This window comes from Chrysemys picta, chromosome 3, assembly GCF_011386835.1.
Source record: "Chrysemys picta bellii isolate R12L10 chromosome 3, ASM1138683v2, whole genome shotgun sequence".
In the NCBI taxonomy this organism is placed as follows: Eukaryota; Metazoa; Chordata; order Testudines; family Emydidae; genus Chrysemys; species Chrysemys picta.
Genome location: NC_088793.1, coordinates 63,431,537 through 63,459,485, shown reverse-complemented (window position 1 = coordinate 63,459,485; position 27,949 = coordinate 63,431,537). Strand labels below are relative to the sequence as shown.

The 27,949-nt window shown below is 42.2% G+C and overlaps 1 protein-coding gene across 3 annotated transcripts in view; it reads left to right on the top strand.

The window, feature by feature from the left end:
* Nucleotides 1–27,949, top strand: part of PHIP (pleckstrin homology domain interacting protein) — a 334,334-nt gene that overhangs the window by 183,533 nt on the left and 122,852 nt on the right. For all 3 annotated transcript variants that reach the window (XM_065588082.1, XM_065588081.1, XM_065588080.1), the window contains exons 16-20: nucleotides 3,441–3,569; nucleotides 5,305–5,530; nucleotides 12,304–12,441; nucleotides 14,037–14,220; nucleotides 18,683–18,806. In XM_065588082.1, the coding sequence (XP_065444154.1) occupies nucleotides 3,441–3,569; nucleotides 5,305–5,530; nucleotides 12,304–12,441; nucleotides 14,037–14,220; nucleotides 18,683–18,806 (801 nt within the window). The remainder of the gene's footprint in view (nucleotides 1–3,440; nucleotides 3,570–5,304; nucleotides 5,531–12,303; nucleotides 12,442–14,036; nucleotides 14,221–18,682; nucleotides 18,807–27,949) is intronic.

Here is a 27,949-nt window from a genome sequence, read left to right as displayed (position 1 = left end):
GCTCTAACATCCACTAATTCAAATTAAATGGGTTTCTTCCTGGAAATTGTCAATCAAGCAGAGGCTGCCAGTTGCACTTGAGAATTTCTTCACTCTTGTTCTCCGTCAAGGAATCTGTTGTGGTTTCCAATCTTTCCTTATTTTTAGCAGCAACTGGACACTGCTGTATCACTGTACAGAAAATAGAGGTGAAGAGCACAGATGCATCCTTTCATCCCCTTATAGTATTGTGTTGCTCTATCTATCTCCAGAATATCTATCATCCATCAAACTGGAGGTATACCAGGCAACTTTGCCTTTTTTTGCAAAAACTCTGTTCTTTTAACAATCCTCTCAACATGACTCCCAGACTTTTAATGTTGCACTTTAGTATATCCAGTGTAATCTGATAAATTCTGCAGTTTCTCCAGCATCATCACTCCTATTTAATGCCTTTTGTTGATTAGGCATACCTTTTAATAGGAAGTCTATCCACTACCTATTCTACTGAATTGTTCACTTGGATCTTTTCCTCTTTGCCTAGTAGCATTGACGATAAACTCTGGGAAGAATGTTTTGAGCCCATGTGCAACACATCATCCATTATCAGACACAGGGATTCGAGTCCTTTTTAGAAGAAAGGTTGCAAAAAATCAGAATCCATCTGGAACATCTCAGTGAGATTCTATATGCTTCTTATTTATGTCATATCTGAAGTGGTTCCTGTGGATCAAACTTTATGGGAGCTCATGCCAGTTGTTATCTGGATACTTGGATTTATACTGGGACTTTAGAAAGCAAGGTTTTCTTTCCTCCCCATGTTGGGGTCACTTTTGTGGTAGATGCACAGTAACTAAATTTTTCCTGGATTCTGCAGTCTAGGATCACACTGGACAGTTGTGACTTTGGATGCAGGTTTTGAAGTTCAGAATGACTGGGGATAAAGGTTTCAAAGAGAAACTGTATTTTTCATCAGTCCAGAGCAGGATGGTCCTACTTATCCTGGTTTTAAGTTTCAGGAAGTTTCTCCTCAATCAACTGTGTAAGTGGATAAAGACAGACATACCTTTGTTGCTTATAGAAACAGACAAGGGATCATGATGAGTAAGACTGTCCTAATGGCAGCCGTGATAGTGCTCAGTTGGCTCAAGATAAAGCTAATGCTGCGCTTGAAAAACTTATATTGACTAAACTGACTAGCTGAGAAGATGTGCCACATCCCAAAAAAATGGTGGTTGAATATCTTACCATTAAAACATCACATCCCAGCCTGAGGTCTCTCTTCTGTGGATCTGTTAATCTCTGAGAAGAACTGCAGTTTTTCTAAATATTACAGATAATATCTAGGCTAGCAAGCAAAAGCTTATTTTCAGTCATGTTTTCCTTCCCCATTTCTTTCATCTCTTTGCCTCCTTTCCTTCACTTCAGCTTTTGCTAGGATCCTAGTAAACAGTACAAACAAGACTGTGGTAACATACAAATGGCCCAGGAAATGGCATTTAATTGGTGCAATCAGATTAAGTGATGGCTCTTATAAACCTCCAAACTCACAGTTCACCAAACCTGATTTAGATGCAGGTCAGTCACAATAGTCCAGAAAGAAGAGTATTATATTTTCTTTGTGGGGGCAGGGAGAGGCTTGTAAGTAACGCATTCTGAATAAATTATGCCTGCCAAAAACCGTCCTGGAAACTCATTCAAGACAAACCTGGCCACATCTAGAGACTAAGCACTGGTACATACTCATCACTAGAGAAGCTGAGCATCTACAAGATAGGATCAGTGTTCTTTTTGTGATACATGCAGAAAAGAATGTCTTCAGCTATTGTATTCTGTTCTATAACTTTTGTAGGAATTTCTTGAGAAGAATCCATCCAAACTATCTTTCCTACTAGAGTGGAAAACCTTAATCTAAGATTTTCTCTGAATTTCACCAGAGCCAGGAAATAATTCTGCCCAGTTATTGCCTTTCTCCAACAAGAAAAAATCTTAAATATGTTAGGCTGTAAGGGGACCCTGGAGTTGTATTTAAGGAGGACTCTGCAAGGCTTATTTCTGTGCAGAAGTTACCTGCCTACTTTACCAGAATCATGACTTCCTCATTGAACAAAAATATTAGCCTCCTCAAAAGACATCAGTAAAGCTTACTGCTTTGTTGCATCTACACATTCACTAAACTTAAATTAATTCTGCCTTCCTCAGCCAATTTGATGTTAGGGAGTCTCTCTTGAAGGACTAATCTGTTTTATTTTCTGTCTTTTCTGTGGGATACTTCTATTAAGAACCCTTTCATTGTGGAATAGAAAATGCCCAAAACAGAGAAGATAATAACATCATTGTTTTCTGTGTTCAATTTTACTAATCCAGAAACCTGCCTCACTTTTCTTTGAAACCTCTGTAGTGAGAGGGAGTATAAGCTAGTGATTTAAAGGGATTGGAAGTAAAGAAGAGGTTTTTCCACTGATGTATGTGACCCTATGCCTCAGCTTCCTCATTGGTAATATGGATATATTAGTGCCTACCTTATAGGAATTTTGAGGCTTAATTCAGTAATGTTTGTAAAACACATGGATAGCCTCTGTTGGAAGGTACTATGGAAGTGCAAATTATTATTGTGTAGACTGAATTCAATTATTTTTTGTAAGTTTACAGGCCTGCCATGGTTAAGGAAAGAATTTTTTTGTGTCTTTAAAAGACAATGCAAAAAGTTCTTGAGTGGGGAGTGTAGAAAGGGACTATCTGAAGAGGTGCTAAAGACATAAAAACTCAGCGTGGTGATTGGTCACCTCTGCTTAATTGACAGGTTTCAGGGAAAAACAAAAACCTATTTGTTCTGGCTTAATGGAACTGGAGAACAGAAAATGAGTATCAGGTAAAAATTCCTTTTTTAAAATCTTTGCAGTTCTCCTTTTAAAAATGAGTTAAGACCACACAAATCTAAATCCTCCAAAATAAAAAAATATATATATAGGTAGGAATTTTAGAAGCAGGCCAAATTTGGGTTGATTTATTCAGTGCATATGCTAGTGGATAAGTGTTGACATCACAAAAATACCATTGCAGTTTATGCTGATTGACAAGTTTAACAGGCAGAAGATAGAATCAGTGTAGCGACTGAAACCCTGATCTGCGCAGCTCTTTGTTTAATTTATCATCAGGACATCAAGGAGGGAAGGTTTTGTTGTCTCTTCCTGTACTGTGCTTGCTCTGTGGTTAAAGTCGGTCAGTTTCTACTGCTATTAATCGGGCATCTTTCAGGAGTACTACAGCAAAATTCACTGATAAGTAAATGACTAAAAAGTAAAAGACATACTGGATCTGTCATCTAACGGTATGCTGTTTTTGGATGTTTTATGTGCATTTCAGCATCAAAGTGTTGAGATTGTAATTTAGTATGATATGTCTCCCTAGTTTTTGATTATCGTTTTTTTGTTGGGGTTTTTTGCCTTAATCTATTTCAGATTGAAGGACAAGGACATGGGGCAGTTTTTGACTGCAAGTGCTCTCCTGATGGCCAGCATTTTGCATGTACAGACTCTCACGGGCACCTTCTGATTTTTGGCTTTGGCTCCAGTAGCAAATATGATAAGGTACAGTCCAAGGCATAAATCAAAATATCCTTTTCATTGTTTAAGTAAAAGTGTTTGTGCGTGCTTTTTGTTGAAAAAAAAATTGACTTCTAATTTATTTCACAGATTTTAAAGCTTTTTGTCTTTTCAGTCATGTTAAGGTATAGCTTTTATATTTGTATTGTTAGATTCCATTCTCTTCCCCTTTATTTTCTTTCTTTTCTTTTCCAGCTCATACAATATGGTATGTTTCTATAACTCGCTGCTGCTTTCTATCTCCTGTTCAGTTGCAGTCACTCCAAGTTTCTGTGCTTAAAACAAAAGGAGTAGAAATACCTCTAATAATAAAAATAGATTGAAATGCATAGTACTTTGTTAAGTAGGTGACATTAATAAACTACAATGAAATTCATTCTAAATTTAACCCTGGCTTTCAGACATAATTGTGCTGGATCTTGATTAATTCTAATTAATTAAAATTGATCTTTTTAAAAGATATTTTTGGATTATCACATTTATGGTTCATCCTTGTTTATATCACTTGCTCCGGAAGTTATTTGGAGACAAATTCATACTGTAAATTCATACTGTGGGGGCATCCCCCTAGGGGTGTGTGGAGGAACATTTGGGGCGAGGGGACGTGGCAGGGCCTGAGCCAGCTCCCATGGGGCATGGGGAGGGAGCACCATGCTTCCAGCCGCGTTCCGCCCCCAGAACAGCTCCATTCCCAACCTTGCTCCTCCCCCAACTCCATTCAGCTCCCAGTTCTGTTCTGCTTCCAGGCCAGATCTGCCCTTGTCCTACTCCACTCCCAACCCTGCTTCGCCCCAGCCCCAGTTCCACTGAGCCCCCATTCTGCTCCCAGCTCAGCTCTGTCCTCGTTCCCTCTCTGTTTCCAGACTAGCTCTGCCTCTAGCTCCAGCTCCTCTCCCGTCCCCAGTTCTGCCCCCAGCTCTGCCTCAGCCCAAGCTCCGCTGCTGAGGAAGCTGTGGCTGTTTAGCAATGGAGGGGGAGTATAGACAGATTCCGTTAATGGTAAGGGGGGGCGTGGCTGGAAAAGTTTGTGCACCACGCTGTAAATGTACTGTATGTTATATTAATGTAATTTTAATTAGGGTGGGTTAATTTTGGTGATCCTAGATACTTCCTTATTCTTATACAGGCGCCCAGTAATGCTGTATTGGCATTAAAACTTGACTCTAATATGGTTTAAGTCAGTGTTTGTTTAATTACTTTTATAACAGACTTTTTGAAGTATCTGCTCTAATAGATAAAGATTTTTAAAATTTAGTTGTGTGTATTAACACATAGTGCTAACAAAATATGAATACTAAAATGATATAAATGATTTCCTGCTTATTTCCATTTCACCCCATATCTCCTAAAAATGCAGTAACATAACTGTAGTAGTCAGATATACAATACTGCAGAGTTTGTAAATTATTTAACCCAATTTATGCTGATTTCTGCCAAGCAACTGTGTTTTTAGAGGGTACCTGTAGGGTTTATTCCCCAGTGCAGTACAGTACAAAAATGACTATTAGATGGGGAAAACATTAGCACATTATATACTCCTCTGGAAAGGAGGTAAAGTACCTGTTCTATGACCACCTCATTTTTACAGAAGTGTCCATCACTACAAATCACTAACTTGCTAGGAAAAGACATTGAATACTTACTGCAGACATATTTATTTGAATGTTTCTATTTTTAATTAGTTGCTTGTAATTGATCAAAAATTGGCTTTATGTTACAGATAGCAGATCAGATGTTCTTTCACAGTGATTATCGACCTCTTATCCGGGATGCCAACAACTTTGTCTTAGATGAACAGACACAGCAGGCTCCACATCTCATGCCTCCCCCATTTTTGGTTGATGTTGATGGCAACCCTCATCCATCAAGATACCAGAGATTAGTTCCAGGTCGTGAGAACTGCAGGGATGAGCAGCTTATTCCACAGATGGGAGTGACTTCCTCAGGTACATAGAATTTAGGTCCGGTATGCTATAGTGTACATGGGCTTGAATATTGAATTCATCATATGGAAAGTATAGTGAGGTGGTTCGTGTGTGGTCTAATACAGTTGGAGTTAATAGGACTCTAGAATATTGCCACTATGTTTATCAGATTAATTAAGAAAAACCCCTTTTTTATGTGTAATAAATCTTTATCTTAATTGGCAGCTAACAAGAGGAGCAGCAATGATGAGTGAAGATGTGATTTTGGCTTTGAGGGGAACTGCATCTAGGAGCTGGGAGTCTAAACTTATATTCAGTTGAGGAGAGAAATATCAGCTGAGATTAGGGATTTGACTTGCTTAGGAAAACATCATCTGGAAACAAGGAAACACCAGCTAGACATTCAGTAAAAACTAATTCTTGATCTAGCATAACTGCTATGTGCCATAATTGAAATGTATGTTTCTAAAAATTAAGAGGGTTGTTTGCAGTGCTGATCTTGCACAATTTAGTAGGAGCCACATTAGAATACAGGTTTTTTTTCCTGAGTGATTGTCCATACAGATTCCACTGTTGGTGCACATGCACGTGACTCTTTTTAACTAGCAGTGTCCAGTGGAGTCACACCGGCACCTACAGCATGCTCTCTTCACCCTCTCCCCTCCTCCCCCTTCCCAAATAAATGTTATGGTATAAAAGGTGTGGAACAGGCTAAACTACCACTCACTTCCTTCTTACCACCTCTGACTGTGATACAGTGCCCTTTGCAGTGTTCACATCCCTGGCACTGTGCAAATTAGATCTTTAGGTTTACAATTAATGGTATTGTTTAATGTAGTTTTGTGTTAACTAGTTTAGTTACGTTTCTTTTGCCTGGTGGCTTTAAACAAATAATCAAAGAGACAATATTCCTTTTTTCATAGTTTAGCCAGCTATGTTTCCTTTCTTCTAGGTAGCCCCCAACACATGCACACCTGTACAGGGGTACTAAGAATATGGCAGACACCAAGTCACCAGGGTTTAAGACCTGTTCCTTTGTGACATCACGATGTCTATTAATGAGACACACATTTTGGAACATTGTTCCACGGGCCATTCCTTCTCAAATCTTACCCAGAAGGCGAGGGAGGCCTATACAAGCTTGCTCAGGCTCTGGGAGATCAGAGAAGCGACAGCAGGCAGGTCAGTTTGTTATTGCTAGTGCCCTGCTGAGCCATGATTCCACTCCATGCTCCCATGCTGTTGCTTCTCACATGCCTTGTTTGTCTGCCACTCCAGGGTCAAGAATTTGCATATCTCCATTGAAGAAACTATGTGTAGGTTACCTTCACCAATGCCAAGCAGGAGACCCAAAGGCCACATTTCTTTTGGGCTTCTTCGCTTAAGGGCCATAAAACTGAGTCACTTCTGGTACATTGATATTGTAGACTAAGGCGGCATCAGTTCCTCCAGAATCTAACGACGGAGTTTCCCTGAGTACAGAACCTTGGCATTGAGCTTGGTACATTGAGTCTCAGCAGAGAGTGGTTCACTGACTGCAGAAGTATCAGCCACCAACATCTGACGTTACAGCACTGGATACTTCAGTGCTCTCCAGATCAGCACTAAAGCAGTTCACAGTACTGAGTGACTTTTCCATTGGCCTTGTGTAGGAGTCACCCTTGCTAGAATGTAGATTGAGACATTGTTGCTAACTCCTCAGCTCCTCATTTGCCATGTCTTTCCAGAGGTGTCTCATTGGCACCAACGTCTTAAATAAGATACACCAGATAGGATCGTCCCCTAGAGGAGGTTTGTTCCTGCTCTTCCTCATCAGCAGAATATAGCAGAGATTCTTCCCTTCTGATGGCCCATCACTCCCATGGGTGGCATAGTGAGACTCTAGAGATTAGTTCGATTACAGAAGCTAGAAGATGATCAAGGTTGCATTGGGAACATCCCAGTGGGTATCCCCCTTTTGTCCTCTCCCCCATGATAGCCATATCAGTCATGGCCATATTGGTACCCCTGGGATATGAATCCCTATTCCAGGAAACCAGCATTCTTCTCTGTATCGAGGGCCAGATCTCTCTCTCAGCCAGGAAGGAGATTCATTCTCCCCAAACTTCTCAGCAGATCCAGCCATAGCTACTAGAAGGTTAGAGGGAGAATGGGGGGATGACCTTCACTCTGCTGAGCAGGAGTACTCACCACCTCTTCTTCCCCGGATGAGGCCATCAACCCTCCAACTACAGCCTTAATGGATCAGTTTAAGGTCTTTCTAGAGCTAATGACGAGGATGATAGAAACAGTAGACATTCCTCTAGAGGTTATCCAGGAGCAAAAGCATTAACTTCTGAATATCTGGAAGACCAATTATGCCTACAAATGATGCTTAGTTGAACCTGCCAAGTCCATTTGGCATATGCTTACATCAGTACCATCCAGCTCCAAGAGATTTGATGGAAGGTAGAAGTTCCATGCCGAGTGGTTTGAGTTCTTTTACTAGCATCCTGCACCTGGCTTTCTGGTGGTGCAAGCTGTCCAAGAGAGGACAAAAACATCAGGGTCTTCCAAATCCACCCCTTATGGAAAGGAACCTAGAAACCTTGACTTTTTTGGCCAAAAGGGCTGATCATTAGCCAGGAGTGCTCTCAAGTACAATTTTTTTTAATTGGGACAAGCTCTAAGTGTTGTAGATAAACTATCTAACAAACATTAGGAGGAGATGAAATCCCTCATGGCCAAGCGCTAGTTGACTGCCAGAGCTTCACTTTAGTTTGTGATCGGATTTGTCTGACACAGCAGAAAGAACAATAGCCACTTCAGTTACCACGAGGAGATCCTTTATGGGGTCAGGCATTTGGAATTCAAAGGGAGGTCCAGGTAACAATTGAGAACCTCCCACTTGAGGGTAGATAGCAATTGAGGACCTCTCATTTGAGTGCAATAATCTGTTTAATAGTGGCACAGATGAAGCATTCCATACCCTGAAAGATTCCAGGGCAACCTTGCACTCTTTGGGACTCTGTCTTCTCTCTGAAGAGAGAGCAGTAGAGACCATGGCCTCACTACAGGCAGTGGTCTCCATCCCAATATTATCCCCATCATTGGAGACTCCAAGGGAGAGGCAGAGATTTCACCAGAGGTGATTCTGCCTCCCTCTCAACTGTCTCCCAGTCTGGGGCTCCAAATACACAATAAATTTGATGCCATTGACATCTTGATTGTTCCACCACAAAACTCTTTCTATTCAACTTGCCCCTCCCCCCATTTGGTAACCACTTGTTTTATTTTCAAGAAGTTTGAGCTGGGATAACATTGGATAGGTGGGCCCCTGGGTTAATAAACAAGGGTATCCATTCCAGTTTCAATCTCCTCCAGCGTCCTCCCCCTTTTCAGGGGCCCTTTCATGAGAGACATTTGAAGCAAGAGAGAGACTCCCTTTTACAATTGGGAGCAATGGAGGAAGTGCCCTTAGAATTCAGGGACAAGAGTGTTTTATTCCCACCTCTACTTAATCCCAAAGAAGAAATGGAGTTGGAGACCCATCCTCAATCTTTGATGTCTCAACACCTTCATCCATCATTTCAAATTCCTCATGGTGACCCTGACTTCTGTAATCCATTTTTTTGATCCTGGGACTGGTTCATAGCTCTTGATCTGCAAGACACACATTTTGATACATCCAGTACACAGAAAGTACCTGAGATTCCTGGTAGGAACATCACACTTCCAATACAGAGTCCTACCCTTTGGCCACTCCACAACTTCCCTGGGTCTTTACCCAAGTTCTGGCTGTAGTGGCAGCTAATCTTAAGGAGCCAGAATTCAGGTAGATCCCTATCTAGATAACTAGCTAGTTCGAGGAAGATCTCCACAGCAAGTGACTGGTTCACTTCATGTAATTCTAAAATTATTTGTTTCGCTAGGACTCAGAATCCATATTGACTCTAACTCAGACCATAGAATTCATAGAGGCAGTGTTAGACTGCAGGTTAGTTAGGGCATATCTTCCGCAATTGAGATTTTGGACAATAATGGGCTTCCTTATTCAACTTCAAGCCCACCCAAGAACACTGGTGAGGCTGTGCTTGAGGCTCATGGGACATATGACTGCATGCACTTACGTTACACAGCATACCAGACTTCACATTAGAAGTGGCAAGGGTGGATGAAATCAGTATATTTACTGAACAGGCACCTCATGGATATGGTGATCACAGTTCCACAAGAAATCCTCTCCTTGTTAAACTGATGGATAGAACCATTTCAGGTGTCCTTCTTCCATGCCTTTACTTATAAAGGTTCTGGTAAAAGATGCCTTTAGTCAGGGTTTGTGCTGGTGCAACTTGGGCAGCTGAAAATTCAGGTTCCTCAACAGGCCTGTCTACACATAAAAATTTTAGGTCTCCACGTCAGACACCTGGCCATGTAAGGGTTTCTTACCTCTTCTGCAGTGCTCAGCAATCCAAGTACTGGTAGACAACACCACTGTTGCACTGTGTAAACAGACAAGTGTGAGAGAGATTCTCTCCACTCTGCCAAGAAGTTGTACATCTATGGGAATGGTGCATTCGATATCTCTCCACCAGCTTACCTGGATGTTTTCTGAAAACTGTGAGTGGCCTCTCAAATACTCAATCCTGCTAAGCATTTCCAGATGGGGACTCTCAAAAGTGTGCATGTTTGCAACCCGTCACAACAAGTGTTGGATGCTTTGCACCAGAGGGAATGCTACACTGGGATTAATGTACGCATTTCCCCAATACCCTTGATACCAAGGGTTCTGAAGAAACCGAGACAATATGCTGATCACATCCTCATGATAGGCTCAGCATGGGCCAAGAGTTCTGAGATTCTCCAAATCTGAATACATCAGCACAGCCGCCTTACCAGCTCTGCCTGGCATAATCACGCAGATCCTGAACCTGGACCCAGCATCACTACACCTGACAGGCTGGGTGGTATACAAAGAGATAAGCTGTTCACCTGAGATTCAGAACACTTTGATTCAAAGCAAGGAGCCTTTGACCAGATTGACATACAAGGCCAAATGGAAGAGGTTTTCTCTGAGCATGTCCACACTGGCTTTCACCACTGATCTCTCCAATTTCAGCAATAGTGCAATATTTGTTAGCCTGGAGACAAGCCTGAACTTTCCATCAGTTCAGTCAGAGTCCATTTAGCAGCAGTATCTGCAAATTATTGTCCTATCCCAGATGACGTTGTGTTTTTTTTCACGCAGAGTGGCAAAATGATAGAAAATACTTATTTATGTTTTCCCCCTCGTTACAATACCACCTTCTCCCTGGAAGCTTAATATGGTGCTAGCCGGATTTTTTGGGGATCCCCTTTCACCCTTGCCACGTGTCCTACTTTTCTCAATGAAAACAGCTTTCAGTGATCCTTAAGTAATCTAGGAGGGCAGGGGAAATTTGTACACTCATGACTGGTCCCCCATACACAGTATTTCAGAATGACAGGATTACCCTTAGACTTCACCTGAAGTTCCTGTCTAAGATTATTTCAGAATCCCATATAAATTAGTTCACTTACCTTCTGGTTTTCTTTCCCAAGCTTCAAATTAATCCAGGGGAAGTGAAGCTTTACACAATAGCCATAGTGAGAGCTTTATCTTTTTTAGATAGGACAAGATCTTTAAAGAGCACATCTAGGCTATTTGTAGCATTTGCAGACAGAGGGCAACCTATATCCACATGGATCTCCGATTGCATAATGTCTTATCTAACTCAAAAGATCATATTAGAACTTTATTCCACTATGGCTCAAGCAGCCTTTATTGCCTGTTTGGCTAATATTCCATCTGAGATATGTAAAGCAGCTACATGGATCTCAATTCACACACTTACCACTCACTATTCTCTAGTGTAGGCTTCCAGATCAGGTGCTAATTTTCAGTAGGGCTATTCTGCTATCCTAATTCAAGTAGGACTCGTGTTATCCATCTCCAAGCAATTAAACGATTGTTTGTTAGTCCCCAAGAGTGAAATCTGTATGGACAAGCACTTGAAGAAAGAATGATTACTTTTGCTCTAGTATCTGGTTCTTTAAAATATGTTGTCCACATAGCTTCCACAACCTGTCGTCCATCCCCCCACTAATTCACAGTCCTGTTCCTGTGGCTTTCTGTATTGGTGGATAAGCCCACTCCACCCTTTATGCTTTCAGCTGGGGAGGCTTGGTGTGCTCCAGGGCTCCCAGGGTGCACATGTGGCCCTAATGGATGCTACAAGTCAAAAAGGATCTGATCAAGGGTGCATGTGCGCCACAAGTGGAATCTGTGTGGATATGACATATTGAAGAACCATAGTTTCTGTAGAGTAAGTAATCATTCTTTTTGTGTTTGTCCAAGAAATGTTTACTGTTGATTAAGCTGTGACATTAATCAGATACATAATTAAACTCCAATACAGATATAAACTAAATGGAAACTACTGAAATTGAATGCACTTAGACTGCAAAATGTTATGCTTTGCTGACAGTAGTTCTGTAACAAGATATTTACTTCTCCAAGAACTACCCAAGGTTATTTTGCATTACTTTCTGTGGCACTCATGCAAGTTTGAGTATATGGTTCCAGCCCCATAGAATTGACAATCTAATTAGTAGCAAGAAATCCAGCAAAAAGTGGGTTAGATTTTTAAAACTAGAATCTCTATGCTAACACTTACAAGACATGCAATAACTTACATTGCACTTTGCAGATTTTACAGGTAGAACTTAGATAGTTTGGAATACTTCTCTTATTGTGTCAAAAATGTAATTTTGTTTCTTGCATTTTTCCCCCACAGGACTGAACCAAGTACTGAGTCAACAAGCAAATCAGGAAGTTAGTCCGTTGGACAGTATGATACAGAGACTTCAGCAAGAACAAGATCAGAGACGTTCTGGGGAGGCAGGCACCAGCAATACTAGCCGGATAGGAAGAAGTAAAACAAACTTTTTTTGTTTCTTTTCAAACAATTTACAATGAGGGTATGTCTACACTGTAGTTAAACACCCACAACTGGCCTATGCCAGCTGACTTGGGCTCAAGCTAAGGGACTGTTTAATTGCAGTGTAGACCTTTGGGCTCAGGCTGCAGCCCAAGCTCTGGGAACTTCCCATCTCGCAGGTTCCTAGAGTCCCAGCTCCAGTTAAACAGCCCATTAGCACAGGCCAGATGTGGATTTTTAATTGAAATGTAGAAAGAATATGGGAAATGGAAAATAAATGGATATAATGAGATTGAGGAGGTATGAGAGTAGTGGAAAAGACAAACTTGGGGATAAATACTACTGCTGCTTTCCGGCCTTTTTCTAAAATTTAATGAATTATTTAACTGAAAGGAATATAGATTGTAACCGTACAGTAGCTGTACAGCAAAGCTCAAAAAATTGTGCTGCAACCACATGATCTTTAGGAGAGAGTATTAACTTAATACTATTGTGTAATCTGGAAACAGCTACCTGACTGATAAAATACCATAGGTGTCACAAAGAATGTGGGAGATACGAGGCAATACCTGAAAAAGGTTGGCGCTGGAGCAGCTTTAGTAAGGACCAATGCAGTTAGTTTGCTGCACATCTCCTGGTAATCTGCAGGGGAATAAAACCAGATTAAAATAGCGAAGGTAAATCTGAAGAAGGAGCAAGACCCAGAACTGTCAGACCAGAGGTAGAGATATTAAAATCTTACTGTGTGGAAATTTCTACATGAAAGGACCTTGAGGGGATGCCTAAGCTGTCCGCTCCTATTTGAGTGTTTGGAGTATGTTTGTTTGTTTATGTATTTATTTGCATATTTGTTTTGTTTCCCCCTCATATACTATCAAAACCACTTTTTTGAACTGGAAACCTAATCTCCAGGACTCCATCACTCCACAAATGCTATGAATGTCACAATGGATCTGATTTTTTGAGGGTAGTAGCTTTTTCACATTTCTTAAGGAGTGACTGGATTCAATAGGAGATCCAGGTTCCTCAGATGTTGTGGCTGCTATGAGAAAGGGAGGAATACTTTGTGGCATCTGTTCCCCATTCTTACACTTTTTCCTCTTCTTTGAGAATTATCTCCAGCTAGGGTTCAAGAGACAGAAAGTCTGTAGGGATGGTAATCTCCAGCTACAGTGAACCTAGAACCTGAGATCAGTGACAAGAGACTACTTAATTTCTGTTAGCTTAAGATAAAATATAACCCTTAATGTGCAAATGTTTTCAGAAGGTGGTTTTAAAGGCCAACAGTTAACATATACTATGTGTATTGAGAGAACCTACAGTAATGCTTTATCAGCTTGTCTTACGTTATTCAGATCTTTACACTTTTACTGCTTGTTGCCTGTGAACTGCATTCTTGTGCAGGAGAAATGTGCCTCTGGATAATATGGACATACAGTTGCACTTGGACATTTTCAATTAATACTTTAATTTTCTTCTGAAGCAATAGATCAAGTAAAGTATGTACTAAAATTGCTACTCTTGCTCTTTGTTTTTGCAAGCCTTCCCTTAGAATTTAGATGACTACAATTACTATTTTAATTTCTCAGGCTCTGTAAGCTCTACCTCAGAAGTACATTCACCACCAAATATAGGATTAAGGCGCAGTGGACAAATTGAGGGTGTGCGACAGATGCATAGCAATGCACCACGAAGTGAAATAGCCACTGAGAGGGACCTCGTGGCTTGGAGTCGAAGGGTTGTGGTACCTGAACTGTCACCAGGGGTAGCCAGGTAAGAAATCTCTGAAAGCTGATTGATTAATTCTCTTAAATTGTTACGTTTGAATTTTAGTCTTGTTGACATAAGGTAACTCAGTTTTGGTATGTGTATGTCTTGATGGATTTATAGTTTTTATAAAATGTACTTTAAAAAAATATCAACTTGCTATTTTTGCATCTTTTGGAAGAAATGGCATTTAGGTAGGCGCTGATTTGGAAAGACTTAGTTTGGCAAATGGGGGATTAGGTTGTCATACTGTGCTGAGGGGACATAAATGCCTAGGATAAGTAGCCTACTCCATAAACACTACAACAGTACTGTCTGGCTGCTGGGAGCAATCATTTGGCTATGGCACCTTATTTTTACATCTTGATCCCTTTTTTGGCGGGGATGGGACACTGACCCAGTTCATCGTTTTTCTGAAATGAACCCAAAATCTGGGTTCATTTCAGAAAAATGAAGAACTGGTATAGTATCCCACTGTGACATTACTTAGGGTACAATCTGGACTGTTAAACAGCTGTCCCCTCTCAATTCTCCAGCCTGGGGTGCCTTTTACACTGCTTCGCTGTGAGAGCAACCACTCCTGGTCTACTTACCCACAGCCTCCAGCATGTAAATTACTCCCAGCTACACTGCATGAGTGTTCTGGCCAGCCACTCTTGAATTACACGGTAGAGCAACACCAGCAAATTCATGATCCCAAACTTTCCCCCAGAAATGTGCATATTGTACTGCCCGCCCTTTCCTGGACAACGCAAGCTCTCATAGAATAGAATCATAGAATATTAGGGTTGGAAGAGACCTCAGGGGGTCATCTAGTCAAATCCCCTGCTCAAAGCAGGACCAACACCAACTAAATCAGTCCAACTCATAAAGTCCATCATTTTATTTATAGAAGAGTATATGCACAAATCCTGTTATCCCAAATGAAGTTTCCCAAACACTTAAATCCAAACACACTGGTTTAGATAAAACGATAAAACCAATTTATTAACTACAGAAAGATTTTAAGTGATTACAAGTAGTGAGGCATAAAAGTCAGAATTGGTTACACAGAAATAAAAGATAAAACCCAACTAATACTTAACAAGCTGAGTGAATGCAAAGCAAAAGTCTCTCAGCATATACTCCAGCAGTCTCACTGATTGATTTCCTTTCAGACAGGGTCCTCTCCCTCAGTCCAAAGCTGTTTCTTTGTTCCTCGGGTGTTGTGGCTGCTGTGGGTAGAGAGAAAGGGAGGGAGGAATAACTTGGGGCATCTGTTCCCCATTCTTACTACCTTTTTCCTTTTCTTTGAGAATCCTCTCCAGCTGGGGTTCAAGAGACAGTCTGTGCGGATGGGAACATCCAGCTATTTCATTGGCAAAATGTAAATTTCTCACTCTAACACTTTTTCCTGCCAAAGAATGACCACTTAATTAGGTGATAGTCTATTTGATTTCGTTGACACCTGCCTGAGGCCTCAGTTTGCCTTTTGTCTCTGAAGAACTGGTTTGTGGCTGCTTCCCAAGATTTGGATACGTCTTAGTAACATCATACAGTGGAATCTTATATCTTTGCATACAATGTTGCCACACATATTTTACCAGGACGGTAATTATCAGCAAATTGAGTTTTGAAACGATACCTTAAAAGGCATAGTTTGTACAAAATGTATCTTAGTTTGAAAAAGGGGTGAACATAGTGTTACAGACTCTCACACCCACCTCTGCCAAAAAAGGAGTCAAGATGTTAAAGTCTGTAGTAATTTTATTTCTGTGAGTGGTAAAACTCCCATAAGAAACAGATGTTGAGAATAAATCTACACTGTTCCTGAGCGCAAACACAAGCTTTTGAGTGTATTTACCAACCTACAGCTGACTGCTTCTTGAAAATACCTACTTTCAAATATGTTTTACTCAGTTGCCTTAGATGCCATGTGGGTTCTTCTGAAGAATCTGTGACTCTTAAATCAAAATTAAAATCTTGGGGCTATAAACTGGCTTAGCGAACCGCGGCCAGTGGGAGTTGCGATCGGCCGAACTTGCGGACGCGGCGGGTAAACAAACCGGCCTGGACCGCCGGGGCTTTCCCTGAACAAGCGGTGGACCGGCTTTGAAAAGCTCTGTTCTAGACTACTGTTGTATTAATTTGAATGAAATAAATGGGCCAAAATTGTTTAAGATAACTAACCACTGTCTGACTTAAATAGTGTCAAACATAAACAAGGTCCGGAGTTGGTAACCAGAAACCTCAGCCTGCTTAGTACTATGGCAAACACACCATTGCAAATTCTTTTAATCTTTTATTAAACATACAGAAAAAAAGGAAAAACAGTTAAGTCATTTGAAATGTAAAGTATTAAGTAAGGATTTTATTTTAACAACATTTCTTCTTCCCATTTCCTTTAGCTGGAGAGAGTTTTAGAAGGTCAAACCCCCTTGTTTGACAGTCTTTTAGATGATATCAAAGATGGTAACTCCTTTTGAGGAAAAGAGATGCTAGTTGAGATGAAGTGGAGCTCTTGTTGCTTCTGTTGTTAAAGTTTGATCCTGCTTCATCTCAGGTGATGTTTGGGATTCAGTTGGAGCTGGTAGGGGAGGTGATGTTATTTGAGTCCCTCTCTGTTTAGCTCGGTCTGGTCAGGTCATTTCTCCAGATCAGGGTGACAAAGGGCAGATCTTAGTAAATGGTAGCTAGGGGTGGCAGCCATAATGGTGAAGCTCGCTCTAGTAGCTTCCATTTGTTCTTTCATCTTTTCCCCAAAAAATCTTCTTTGTTAAGGACCTAAAAAGAGAATGATGGGTTTATTATCTGTCCACCAGTTAGACCTAACATATGTTCATCTGGTTCATTCATTTTTTGTTCAACATCTCTGTTTTTACCAAGCATGATTTCAACACAGTCCTTGAGTTATAGAAGTAGGCGTTTTTGTTTAGACTAATTCAGTCTGTTTCCCTTTTGTACTTTTTCCCATCAACATTTATTTGTTGTTATAGGTTATTGTGACATTTCGTGAACTTTTACATACTTTTTACAGTTGAGCTCATAATTAGAGTAAAGTTGTAGGCCCAGCTATCACAACGCTAGTTACTGCAATTCTGCACTCTGGGCTCTCATTCAGTTTGATTTAAGGTTCATCTGGCAGCAATATCGGCGTATCATCCACTGATTCAGTTGGTTTTGGCCTTCTCTTAACCAGTGGTATCTAGATTTCTTAAACATGCTTATACCTTGGTCAGAGTACCTGCTCCAGCATGGGATCTCAGTGTCATGTTTCACAGACTTAAGGAGCACCCCACCGGAGCACTTCTTGGGGTGCTCCATCCACTATCTTATGGTGAAAATATTATGCTTGGTCACCACCAGTTCAGACAGAAAAGTCAGCAAGCTTCAGGTACTCATGGCGGAACCTTCATGTATTTCATTTGATAGAGATAAAATGGTAGGGAGAGCTCATGCAAAATTCTTCCCCAAGGTGGTTTCGGAATTCCATTTGAATCAATCAATTTACTCTGTGTTCTTCGCAAAGCCATGTTATATGCAAGGGGAGAAGAAACTCCACACCGTGGATGTATCTAGAGCCTTTGATACTATATTGGCAGGACCAACTCTTTCAGACAATCTTCATGTCTATTTGTAGCTATAGGTGGCTGCTCCAAAGGTCAAGCCATCTAATCCCCAAGACTTTCAAAATGGATAACTGTGTCTCTCACTGTGCTACCAACTGCTTGATGTTCCTCTCTGACTGACCGTTAGGGCTCATTCTGCCAGAGTTCAAGCAGCGTCCTCAGCATGTTTCTGGAACATACCAGTGTCTGAAATCTGCAAGGCTGGTTTGTGGAGTCAGCCCACTCACGTTTGTCAAACATACACTTGACTTGGCTTCTAGATCAAATGCAAACTTTGGGAAACCTGTACTCAGTCTCTGTTTGAATGATGCAGTTAATACTCCTCATGCCCATCTTACTGAAGAGGATACTGCTTGCCAGTCACCTACAGTGGGAGCCACACTAACAGATACTTCGAAGAAGAGAGCATGTATTTATCCTACAGTAACTGTGGTTCTTATAGATGATGTAGTCAGTGTGGACCCTATGACCCACCCTCCACCCACACTTTGTGGTCCTAAGCTATCACTGGCTTTGAATTGTGAGGAAGGGTTAGGGCCGCTCCACCCTCTGTGCCCTTGCATGGGACCTCAAGGAAGCACAAGGTGTATGTGTGGCCCTGCCAGACACTACTATTAATAATATTCCAAGCTTGTACGAGTGAGAGACACATGCACCCATAATGGGATCCACGCTGACAACAACATCTTGAAGAGCCGCAGTTACTATAGGGTAAGTAACCATTGTTTAACACAAGAATGTGATAAACATCCTATACTACTTCACACACAGAAATCATCAAGAATAGGATCTCTGTCTATAGGACTTTGGCCTAATCCTGGAAACTCTGAAATTAACATTTCTTAATTTCTCTCTTCCAGTAGACAGGAGGAATGGAGAACAGCAAAGGGAGAAGAAGAAATAAAGATTTATAGATCAGAAGAGAAAAGGAAGCACATTACAAGTCATGTTCCAAGAGAGAACAAAATACCTTCTTTCTCTAAGGTAAATAGTCATACATATTTTATTACAGAAATTGCCATAAAACTTACTTTGGTATATTGAGCCCACAGATGTCTCTAAACTTCTCACTTCAGTTTAAATTAAAATGGGAAACTGGCATATTATGTTTTTTTATTTATTTATAGCTATTGAGAGAGCACCTGCCTATTCATGTTATATTATTAAATGGCAAATAACTTTAACACAGAGTTAGTATTGCCCAGTGATAGCTTATTGCTCTTTCAGAATGTCTATGTCAGCAAAACTCAGAGATGTGAAAACCAGGAAATAGAGTTAAGGTGCTTAAAACAGAAATCTAGACTTAACTATAGCAGAGCTGTCACTTTGCTATAATGTTCTTAACAAGCAATGAGTTGTGTTTCTGGAAGTCCTGTAAAGTAGAAATTACTGTAATTATGCATCTTGGTCATGAGGGTATGTATTGCTATTTGAGGTTGTCACAGATGAATAAGAGTGCATATTGCTTAAGTTGCACAAGGGGAAGAAAACTTTGTCTAACATGTACATCACATGGGTTTTTGTGTTTAAAAGTTATGCCAAGAGTAACCTCCAGTCAGATCCCCTATATAAACAGGGACACTAAATGTGACAGAATATTTTCCATAATAGTACCTCCTCTCATGAGCAGTTCTTTGAGGGATTTTTTAAAATATAGGTCTGATGCATCTGGCAATATCAAAACATTCCTTCAGAGTAGACATGAGCAGCAGCAGGACTGTGGGGGTGAGTAGTGGTCTGAGACGCATACATACTGGGGACATACCATTGCTGGCCCCTTACACCTTTTAAAAAAATATATTTGTGAAAGAGAGAGCTTGAAGGGGTGCTGGTATTTTTGAAGGGTCGGTGCGACTTTTTAAATTAGACTTTCGGGGCTTGTCTATCCTGGAACACTTTGTCTGGAGAAATAAAAATTGTGCTGTCCCTTAGGGATTTGGAGGCAGTTAGAGCTAGGCAAGGGCCCATCAATGGTTTATCAGAACTCCAAACAGGGAATTAGTAGTTTTGAATGCTCCTATTTTGTTTTCTACCAGGGTAATAGTGGAGTGTCCTCACAAAATCAGAGTTTTTACAAAATGTCTTTCCTTACTGGAGTGGTAACTTTTTGTTCCCCCTTTACAGGCTTAATTTAATTTGCTTGGCTATCACAACACTGGGGCCCTTTCCGCTCCTTGAGTGCTGAGTAGCAACTCAGAAAGCAGTCAAAGGATTCCTGCTGGTCCTTGAGTTCACATCAGGTCACATCAGAGGTGTGATTAGTCCACAGTCATCCAAACTGGCATTGGAACACAGGAATTGTCATTCCAGAGCAGACCAGTAGCCCATCTAGTCCAGTATTCTCTGTCTTACAGTGATTGGTACTAGAGCCTTCAGAGGAAGAGGCAAGAAACCTCATAGTGGGCAATTTTGGTATAACCTTTTCAAAAGGGAAGTTTCTGTGATGGGTTACCCCCCACTCCGGGGTGTCACCTGATATATGGGGGTACCACTAAGCCCGCCTATTCTGCTAGCCTGGGCTCCTTTACACTATCCTGCTGATCCAGGCCCTCAATCCTCCTCCAGCACACACACAGGTAGTGCCACACCCAGCTGCAGAAAGACACAGAAAACTGAAATCAGCTCTGCATGGGAAGCTTCAGCTAGGGAACTGCTCAGCACTCAAGTGCACACACCCCCTGGGGTGCAAACCCAAAGTTGTATTGTCTTGCGTTGCACAGAGAAATGTACAGTGTACGCTCATGAAATTCGCCTCCTCCCTCAATGTGGAGGAAAATATGCACAGCTTTCTCCCCTTTCCCCCTCTCCCCTGTTATGAATTCCACAAACTGGTTTTAGAGAAAACAAAAAGTTTATTAACTACACAAGATTGTAAGTGATTATAAGGGATAGCAAGCAGATCAAAGCAGATTACCCAGCAAATAAAACAAAAACCACAACGTAAGCTTAAGACACTAAAGAAACTGGTTACAAGTAGTAATTTCTCACCCTAAATGTTGTTTTAGGCATTTCTTTCACAGGCCAGACACCTTTTCCAGCCTGGGCTCAGCTCTTCTCCCCCTCTTTTGTCCTAATTTCTTAGATGTTTCCAGCAATCATCCTGGATGGGGATTCAGTCAAGAATGAACACTGATTAAGTCACTCCCCTGTCTTAAATGGGTTTTACATATGGCGGGAACTCTTTGTTTTCCAGTGTGCACCTCCCCCTGGAAAAATACTGGTATTCTATCATGGAATCCAGTACCAGGTGACTTAATTACATGACCTTGCAGTGTCAAAGCAGCCATGAGTCAAAGGTTGTTGTAGCATCCCAAGAAGCTTCTCAGGAAGGTGGGAGATTAGCATCTTCAAAGTCCTAATGTTCTCCCTAATGGCCCATCCAGACTGATTGCATTCTGTCTGGTGGGCGTTCCCCAGGTGTAAACCCACTTGTAATTGTTACATAGTCAATATTCCTAACTTCAGATACAGAAATGATAAATGCATACAAATAGGATAATCATATTCAGAAAATCATAACCGTTCCAATGATATCTCACAAGACCCATCTTGCATAAAATACATCTTAGATATGCTATAATCATAGTATGACAATATTTTATGAAGAATATGGGGCGTAGTGTGTCGGTTTCTTCTTAAGGTTCCTCAGTTAGAAGTTGCCTTGAATCAAAAGGATACATATCCGTTTTTTTTTTTTTTTTTTTTTTTTAATCCTTATAATTGTCCAATCCCCTTTGAAATCCAGCTTGGCTCGTGCTATTGACCTTTGCTCTTTCTTCAGTCCCTCTGTTACAGTGGGCTGCAGGTATGCACTTGTCCTTCATTCATCTCAATATCTGAGGTAACTATGATATAGCAATGAGTATGAGGCTAAGGGATTGGTCATGTGGCCTCCGCTGGTCCAGGGAAAATATTTCCAGAGATGAGCTGGCAAGGTCCCCACTCACAGGGAAGTTGATGATGACTTATGTACATCCACAGCAATCACCCTAATGGTGCTGAAGTTCACATCACGCAAATGATCTGTCTCTATCGTATTCTCAGATTTATGTAAATCCCTCCAAAATTAGGTATTCATTGTTTTATGGAATCTCTGAGAAGATGATTGGTATCCTTTTCATGCCCCCTTCCCCTCAAACTGCACCTATCCTTAGCTCTACTAAATTCTAGGCTGGTAACAAGGATAGTGAAGTGTAGGTTTAATTTCTGAGGGGCTTTGAAATTATTAGGTCTCAGGTATGTTACAAGACAAGCTTCCGAAGAAAGATTCATTTGAGACTGTATGAATTTTCAAAGGTCTTGTTACTATTCTGTCATGGGTCTTATTAGAGAGACAAGGTGGCTGAGGTAATTGTGACAGGTTCCCCCAGGATGCCACCTGGAACTGAGGTACCACTGAGCCCTCTGACTCACCAGCCTGGGCTCCCTCTCACACTGTGCTGCTGTGACAAGTTGCAGACCTGCTCCCGGTCTTACACTTCCACCAGCACTCACATAGGTAGGGGGACACACCCAGCTACAGTTACATGCAGGCTGTCTATCCAGCCACTGCATGAACCAACAATAGAAAGGCTACAGCCAAAATAATCCCCGTCTCCCCAGGTAGCCCCCACCCCCCCACTGGACTATAAACCCCAAATTATACCATCTTGTGATACACAGAGAACTGTACAGTGTAAACTCATAGCGTTCACCCCTCCCTCAATGTAGAGAGGAAATTGAACAGCCTCTGCCCCGCTGCTTAAGATTCCCAGGTGCTTCACTCCAAACTTCCTGGTTTAGATTAAAACATAAAATAAGTTCTTCTTCGAGTGCTTGCTCATGTCGATTCCATTCTAGGTGTGTGCGTGCCCACGTGCGTGGCCGTCAGATATTTTTGCCTTAGCGGTACCCATAGGGCCAGCTGTGGCACCCTCTGGAGTGCTGTGCTCATGCAGCGGTATGTCAGGCGCCGCCAGTCCTTTGCCCTCCCAGTTCCTTTTTACCATCTGTGGTGGTCAGTTGGAGTGCCTTTCTTGCTTAGCAAGAATTAGCAGCTTCTCCTTTTGAACTTCATGCCTTAGGGCCTTTGTACATAGTTTGCATTTGATAGTGGTAAATAGTTGTTAAGTGTGTGTTAGTTAGTAGTTAGGGTCCCAGTGGGGACTTTGCTCCAGGCGGGGCATGCCCCAGTCTCCTGGTTTTCGGAATGCAACAGGCCTGTGCCTCTGAGTGACCCCCATAGCAGCTTCCTTAAATGCCTGGGGGAGTCGCACGTTAAGGAGCAGTTCCAGGTCTGCAAAAACTTTCAGCCCTGCACTCAAAAGGACCGGGATATCTGCTTTAGGACTCTCCTGATGGAGTCTGCCCTCCGACCAGCTTCCGAGCCATCCAGACATAACACACTGAGCGCCTTGACCTCCGTGCACAGTACACCGCCGGCACCCAGCTGCTCATGGCACCGTTCGCCATTGCCGGTGCCGAAGAAGAAGGCCAAGAAGCACTCCCCGGTACCCAGCAAGAAAGTCCAGAGGTCATCTTCCAAGGGACCGGGGCCTGGCCCCAGGCTACTCTGGAGCCACGCGATTGTGCCTTTCCAGTTGGTGCTCCCAGCCCTCTTACAGGTCCACCACCGACTCTGGGGGTGGTATGAACCCACACCCCTGCCTGCACCGTTGTCATCCCAGGCTCCCCAGGCACACACAGAGCTCAGGTCTCCACGTGCTCCAATGACGACCTCGGTGCTGCTGGACCCGGCTAAGTCTCCCCAGGAGGACAAGCCTGCCATTAAGACACCTCAGGGGAAAGGGGAACACTGCTGGTCGCGGGACAGAAGACATTGATCTTCTCCGCACATGTTGATGCGACTGGGACCTGGCCCGGGATTCCTTTCGGTCGCCCAGGCTGACATCCAGATCCCCTCGGCACTACTCACCGGCACAGGGTTAATGCTCCCCCTACTATTCCCAGCACCATTCATTCTCACACCGGTCGTCTTCTAGGCGTCGGTCCTGGTCGCCGGCGCAGTGGAAACATTCCCCATCTCGACACTAGTCTCCGTCCTGCTCTCCCCAGTACAGTCACTTGTCAATTATACCTGGTCAGTGGTTGCCAGTAGTCACGACCAGTTAGCAAACTCCGGCATCGATGGCTCCTCCCTGTTCGCTGGAAGGTGGTTCCTCTGATATGGAGGACCAGTTCAGCCCATCGCCCAGGTCCCATTGTCATGATTGAGCACCGGAGCCCACTCCGCCGTCTGTGGCACTGCAGTGGCAGCACAGCCAGTGGCCAATGCAGTGGCCTTATTGGAGTGCATGGGTCGTCCCGATTGTGACAATGCCTACTTTGCAGCACTCCTCGGTGACTGCATTGGAGCAATGGTCGGCGGCCCCACCTGCACCGGTCCCGGTACCAGAAGCCCATTCTGAGGTTGGGGTGAAGGAACCTATGCCCACCCCTTAGTCTCCTTCTCTCACGGTGGTCGAGACCCCAGCACCTCCACCAGCGGTCCAGTCTTCCTCATCATCCCTGGATGAGGCAGTTGCAGAACCTTCCAGAGCTAGCCCGCCGGATGACTTTAAGGGGCATCAAGCCCTTCTCCGGTGCATGGCCAAGAACTTGGGGCTTGAGGTGCAGGAGATGGCAGAGCAGGTAACTGGTAAACTACTGATATACAAACTTAAATGTCATAAATTTCTAGAAGATACTGTCACTTTCAACCAAAACTCTCACCACTAGATATTTCCAGAGTATATGCATTAGTGCACAGTATTTGTACTTTAAACAAAGCAAGTTATTCTATACGCTATGAATATTTAAGAAGACTTAAATAGAAAAAATATATAGAACTAGTCAAGAGAAAAAATAAACATTACAAAAATAGATTAAAAAATTGCTTTCCTTCTCTTCTCTGCAGCACCTTTCGCATTATAAAAATGCATTAAAAATAACAATGAAGAGGAGGGGGTAACGTTTTTAAAATATTTTGTTTTTCAACAAATATTTTAGAGGCTATGAAAGAGGAGGATCAGGTAGATTTGTATTTAAAGTTTTGGGTTACAACATAAAATATTTCACAAAGAAACATGAATAAAATTGGTATGGGAAAAGGCCATAATGCATTTTCAGCATCAGTTGAGGAGGAATCTAAATACAAAAGTAGTCATAGGGCTTGTGTACATAGAGAAATTACTTGCAAAGTGGAGTAATTATTCCAGAATAGTGTGTTCACATAGGGAAATTATACCAGCATACCTATACCCAAATAGTTCCATAGTAACTCCTTGTCAGAACTGAGGGAACACCAAATCTTACCCCTATCTATTTGTATTTTGGTTTTGAATTTGGTCTAATAGAAAGAGGCCTAGCATCATTATAATACATGTTCTCCTTCAACGAAATCTGCACCTTGGCTGGAAATGAAATAGACATACCCCTATTAAAGTTAGATAATATTGTCCTCCTTTTGATCTGGTTAATATATAGAAATGCATATACATGATTTCTCTGAAAGGCTAATGGAGTTGCATTTAACCTGAAGAATATTTAATACTATTAATGAAGTATGCTAAGGAAAGAATACAGCTTGACCTGCAGAGTCCAGGATGATTTTTAACAGTTATCAGTTAGAAGATAGGGATTTCTATATTCAGCTGTTTGCATCCCGTATAGACGTCCCAATGCCATCACTTCAACAAACGGATGAACACATACTCCTGGTCCTCATTAGCGAAGTCCGCCACACAGTCCATCAAATGAAAGAGGGGAAGGCTCCAGGTAGGGACGGTCTGACAGCAGAAGTGCTTAAGGCAGAAGGTCAGGAACTTTGGAAAGCTCTCGCCTAAAGGTTCAACCGCTACCTGGAAATCCAGAAGATACCGTCCAGTTGGAAAGAGTCCAATACCATCTTGTTGCATAAGAAAGGCGATCGAGAAAATCTAAAGAACTATTGCCCGATCTGCCTGCTTTCACATATCTATAAATTGTTCACTAAAATAATAACAAATCGACTATCATGAAACCTGGATGAACAACAACCTAGAGATCAAGCCGGCTTTCGAAGTAATTATAGCACGATAGACTACCTCTTCACTCTAAACCAACTACTAGAGCGTTCAAGGGAATATAAATTCTCTTTGTGCATTGCCTTCGTGGACTACGAGAAGGCGTTCGACAGCGTAGAGACTAACGCCATCCTTGAAGCTCTTTCAGAACAGGGCATCAGCGTGGAATATATCGCATTACTAAAGGAAGCGAACTCTGGCTGCAGCACGGATATATCGCTGTTTGATACTCCCCTCTGAATCCACATTGAGAAAGGTCTGAAACAAGGATATACAGTTTCACCAAAATTATTCACAGCCTGTCTTGAATTGGTTTTTCGACGAGCAAACTTGAAAGGTGGGATTAATATCAATGGCGAGTGGCTAAACCATCTCAGGTTCGCAGATGATATAGTGCTGATAGCCAAAAATACAGCCCAGCTTGAGAGAAAGCTTAAAGAACTGAATGCGAAAAGTAGTCAAGTCGGATTAAAAATTAATTGGTCAAAAACGAAATACATGAGATCAGGTGTTCTGCCAAAAACCCAAATAACTCCTGGAGGAGAGCAGATCCAAGAGGGTGATAAATAAGTTTATTTGGGCCAGGAAGTCAACATGTGCTATGATCAGAAAGGCAAACTGTCACACAGAAAAAAAGCTGGATGGTGCGCATTCAGTGACATCAAGGACATCCTCAAAGGAAAGATCAGCAAAACCACTCGTGCGAATCTTTTCAACTCGACCGTGCTTCCAGTGATGTTATATGGCAGCGAAACATGGTCGCTGACAAAGATTGAGGAACATCAACTGTCTGTCACGCAGGGCGATGGAACGAACATTTTTGGGCATTTCGCTCCGCGATCACATCCCCAACGAAATAATTAGGCAGCAGTCTGGAGTGCGAGATGTTGTTGTTTGAAAGCAGACTCAGCAAAATGCGGTGGGCGGGACATGTGGCCCGACTCAGCAACAACAGATGGACCACAGCTATATCCAAGTGGTATCCGCAAGAACAGAAACAGCCACACGGTCGGCCTTCTAAGAGGTGGTATGGTTTCCTAACAAGGAGATATGGATAAGCATGGCGAAGGATGGCCAGAGCGAAAGAAGATTAGAAGACGTGTTGTCTCAGTCTCAACTGAGGAAGGATCAACAGTCTACTCAGTCTACGCAATTAGGATAAACCTCTTTTTACCTATAAATGAGTAAATTTTTTTATGGAATTAGTAAGACCCAATAAAGAACCCCATAGTGCCATTTTTGTCCCTTTTCAAATAGAGCTGCCCTTCAGATTGATTTTTTTCAATCATATGTCAGTGTCTTGAGGAGTAACGTCAAGGAAGGCTCTTAATTAAAGCTTACTGGTTCAAATAATTCATTGAAGTGTAAGATTATTCATACCTCCAACTCTCTGAACTTCCATGAAACTGTTGGGCTCTTCTTTGAGTGATGTCCCAGTGGGCGCTCCACTTCAGGTGATTGTACATTCTGTAACGTCTAGTTGGAGAATTTCGACAGCAGTACCTGTTTGGGCTACACATGCACTCTGCTCTTCCGATCTCGCGCCTGTAGCACCATGCATGGTACCGGTACCGACGTCTACTTTACCTCCTTTGGTATAGGCACCCTCAGAACCTATCTTTCCAGCACCGCAGCCACTCCTGGTACCACAACAATTCCCGCAGATGCCATCTTCAGTGCTGAGATCTCTTGGAACGCAGCAGTTTCTCCGACATAAGGACTTATTAGGTACTGCAGCACTGGAATCACTTCTTCTCAGTATCGATATAGTGTCAGTACATTCAGCACTGACACCAAAAAACAGATCTGCCCCTCCTTTTTTTTTTTATCGAGGACGACGATAAGGAGGGAGATGTTTATTCCTCACAACACTCTTCATCCATCCAGGGAATCATCAGACCAGCTCTACAGGAGCAGCCAGGACACTATTCCAGAGCCGGCTTCCAGGGGTGGTAATGGACATCCATGGATGTCTCCACTAATGCCATTCCTGCTACAGTGGTCATATCGGGACCTGTAAGCAGTATATAGGCAATTATTATTATTCCAGTACCTCCAGGGAAAGACAGAGACGCTCCCCATCAG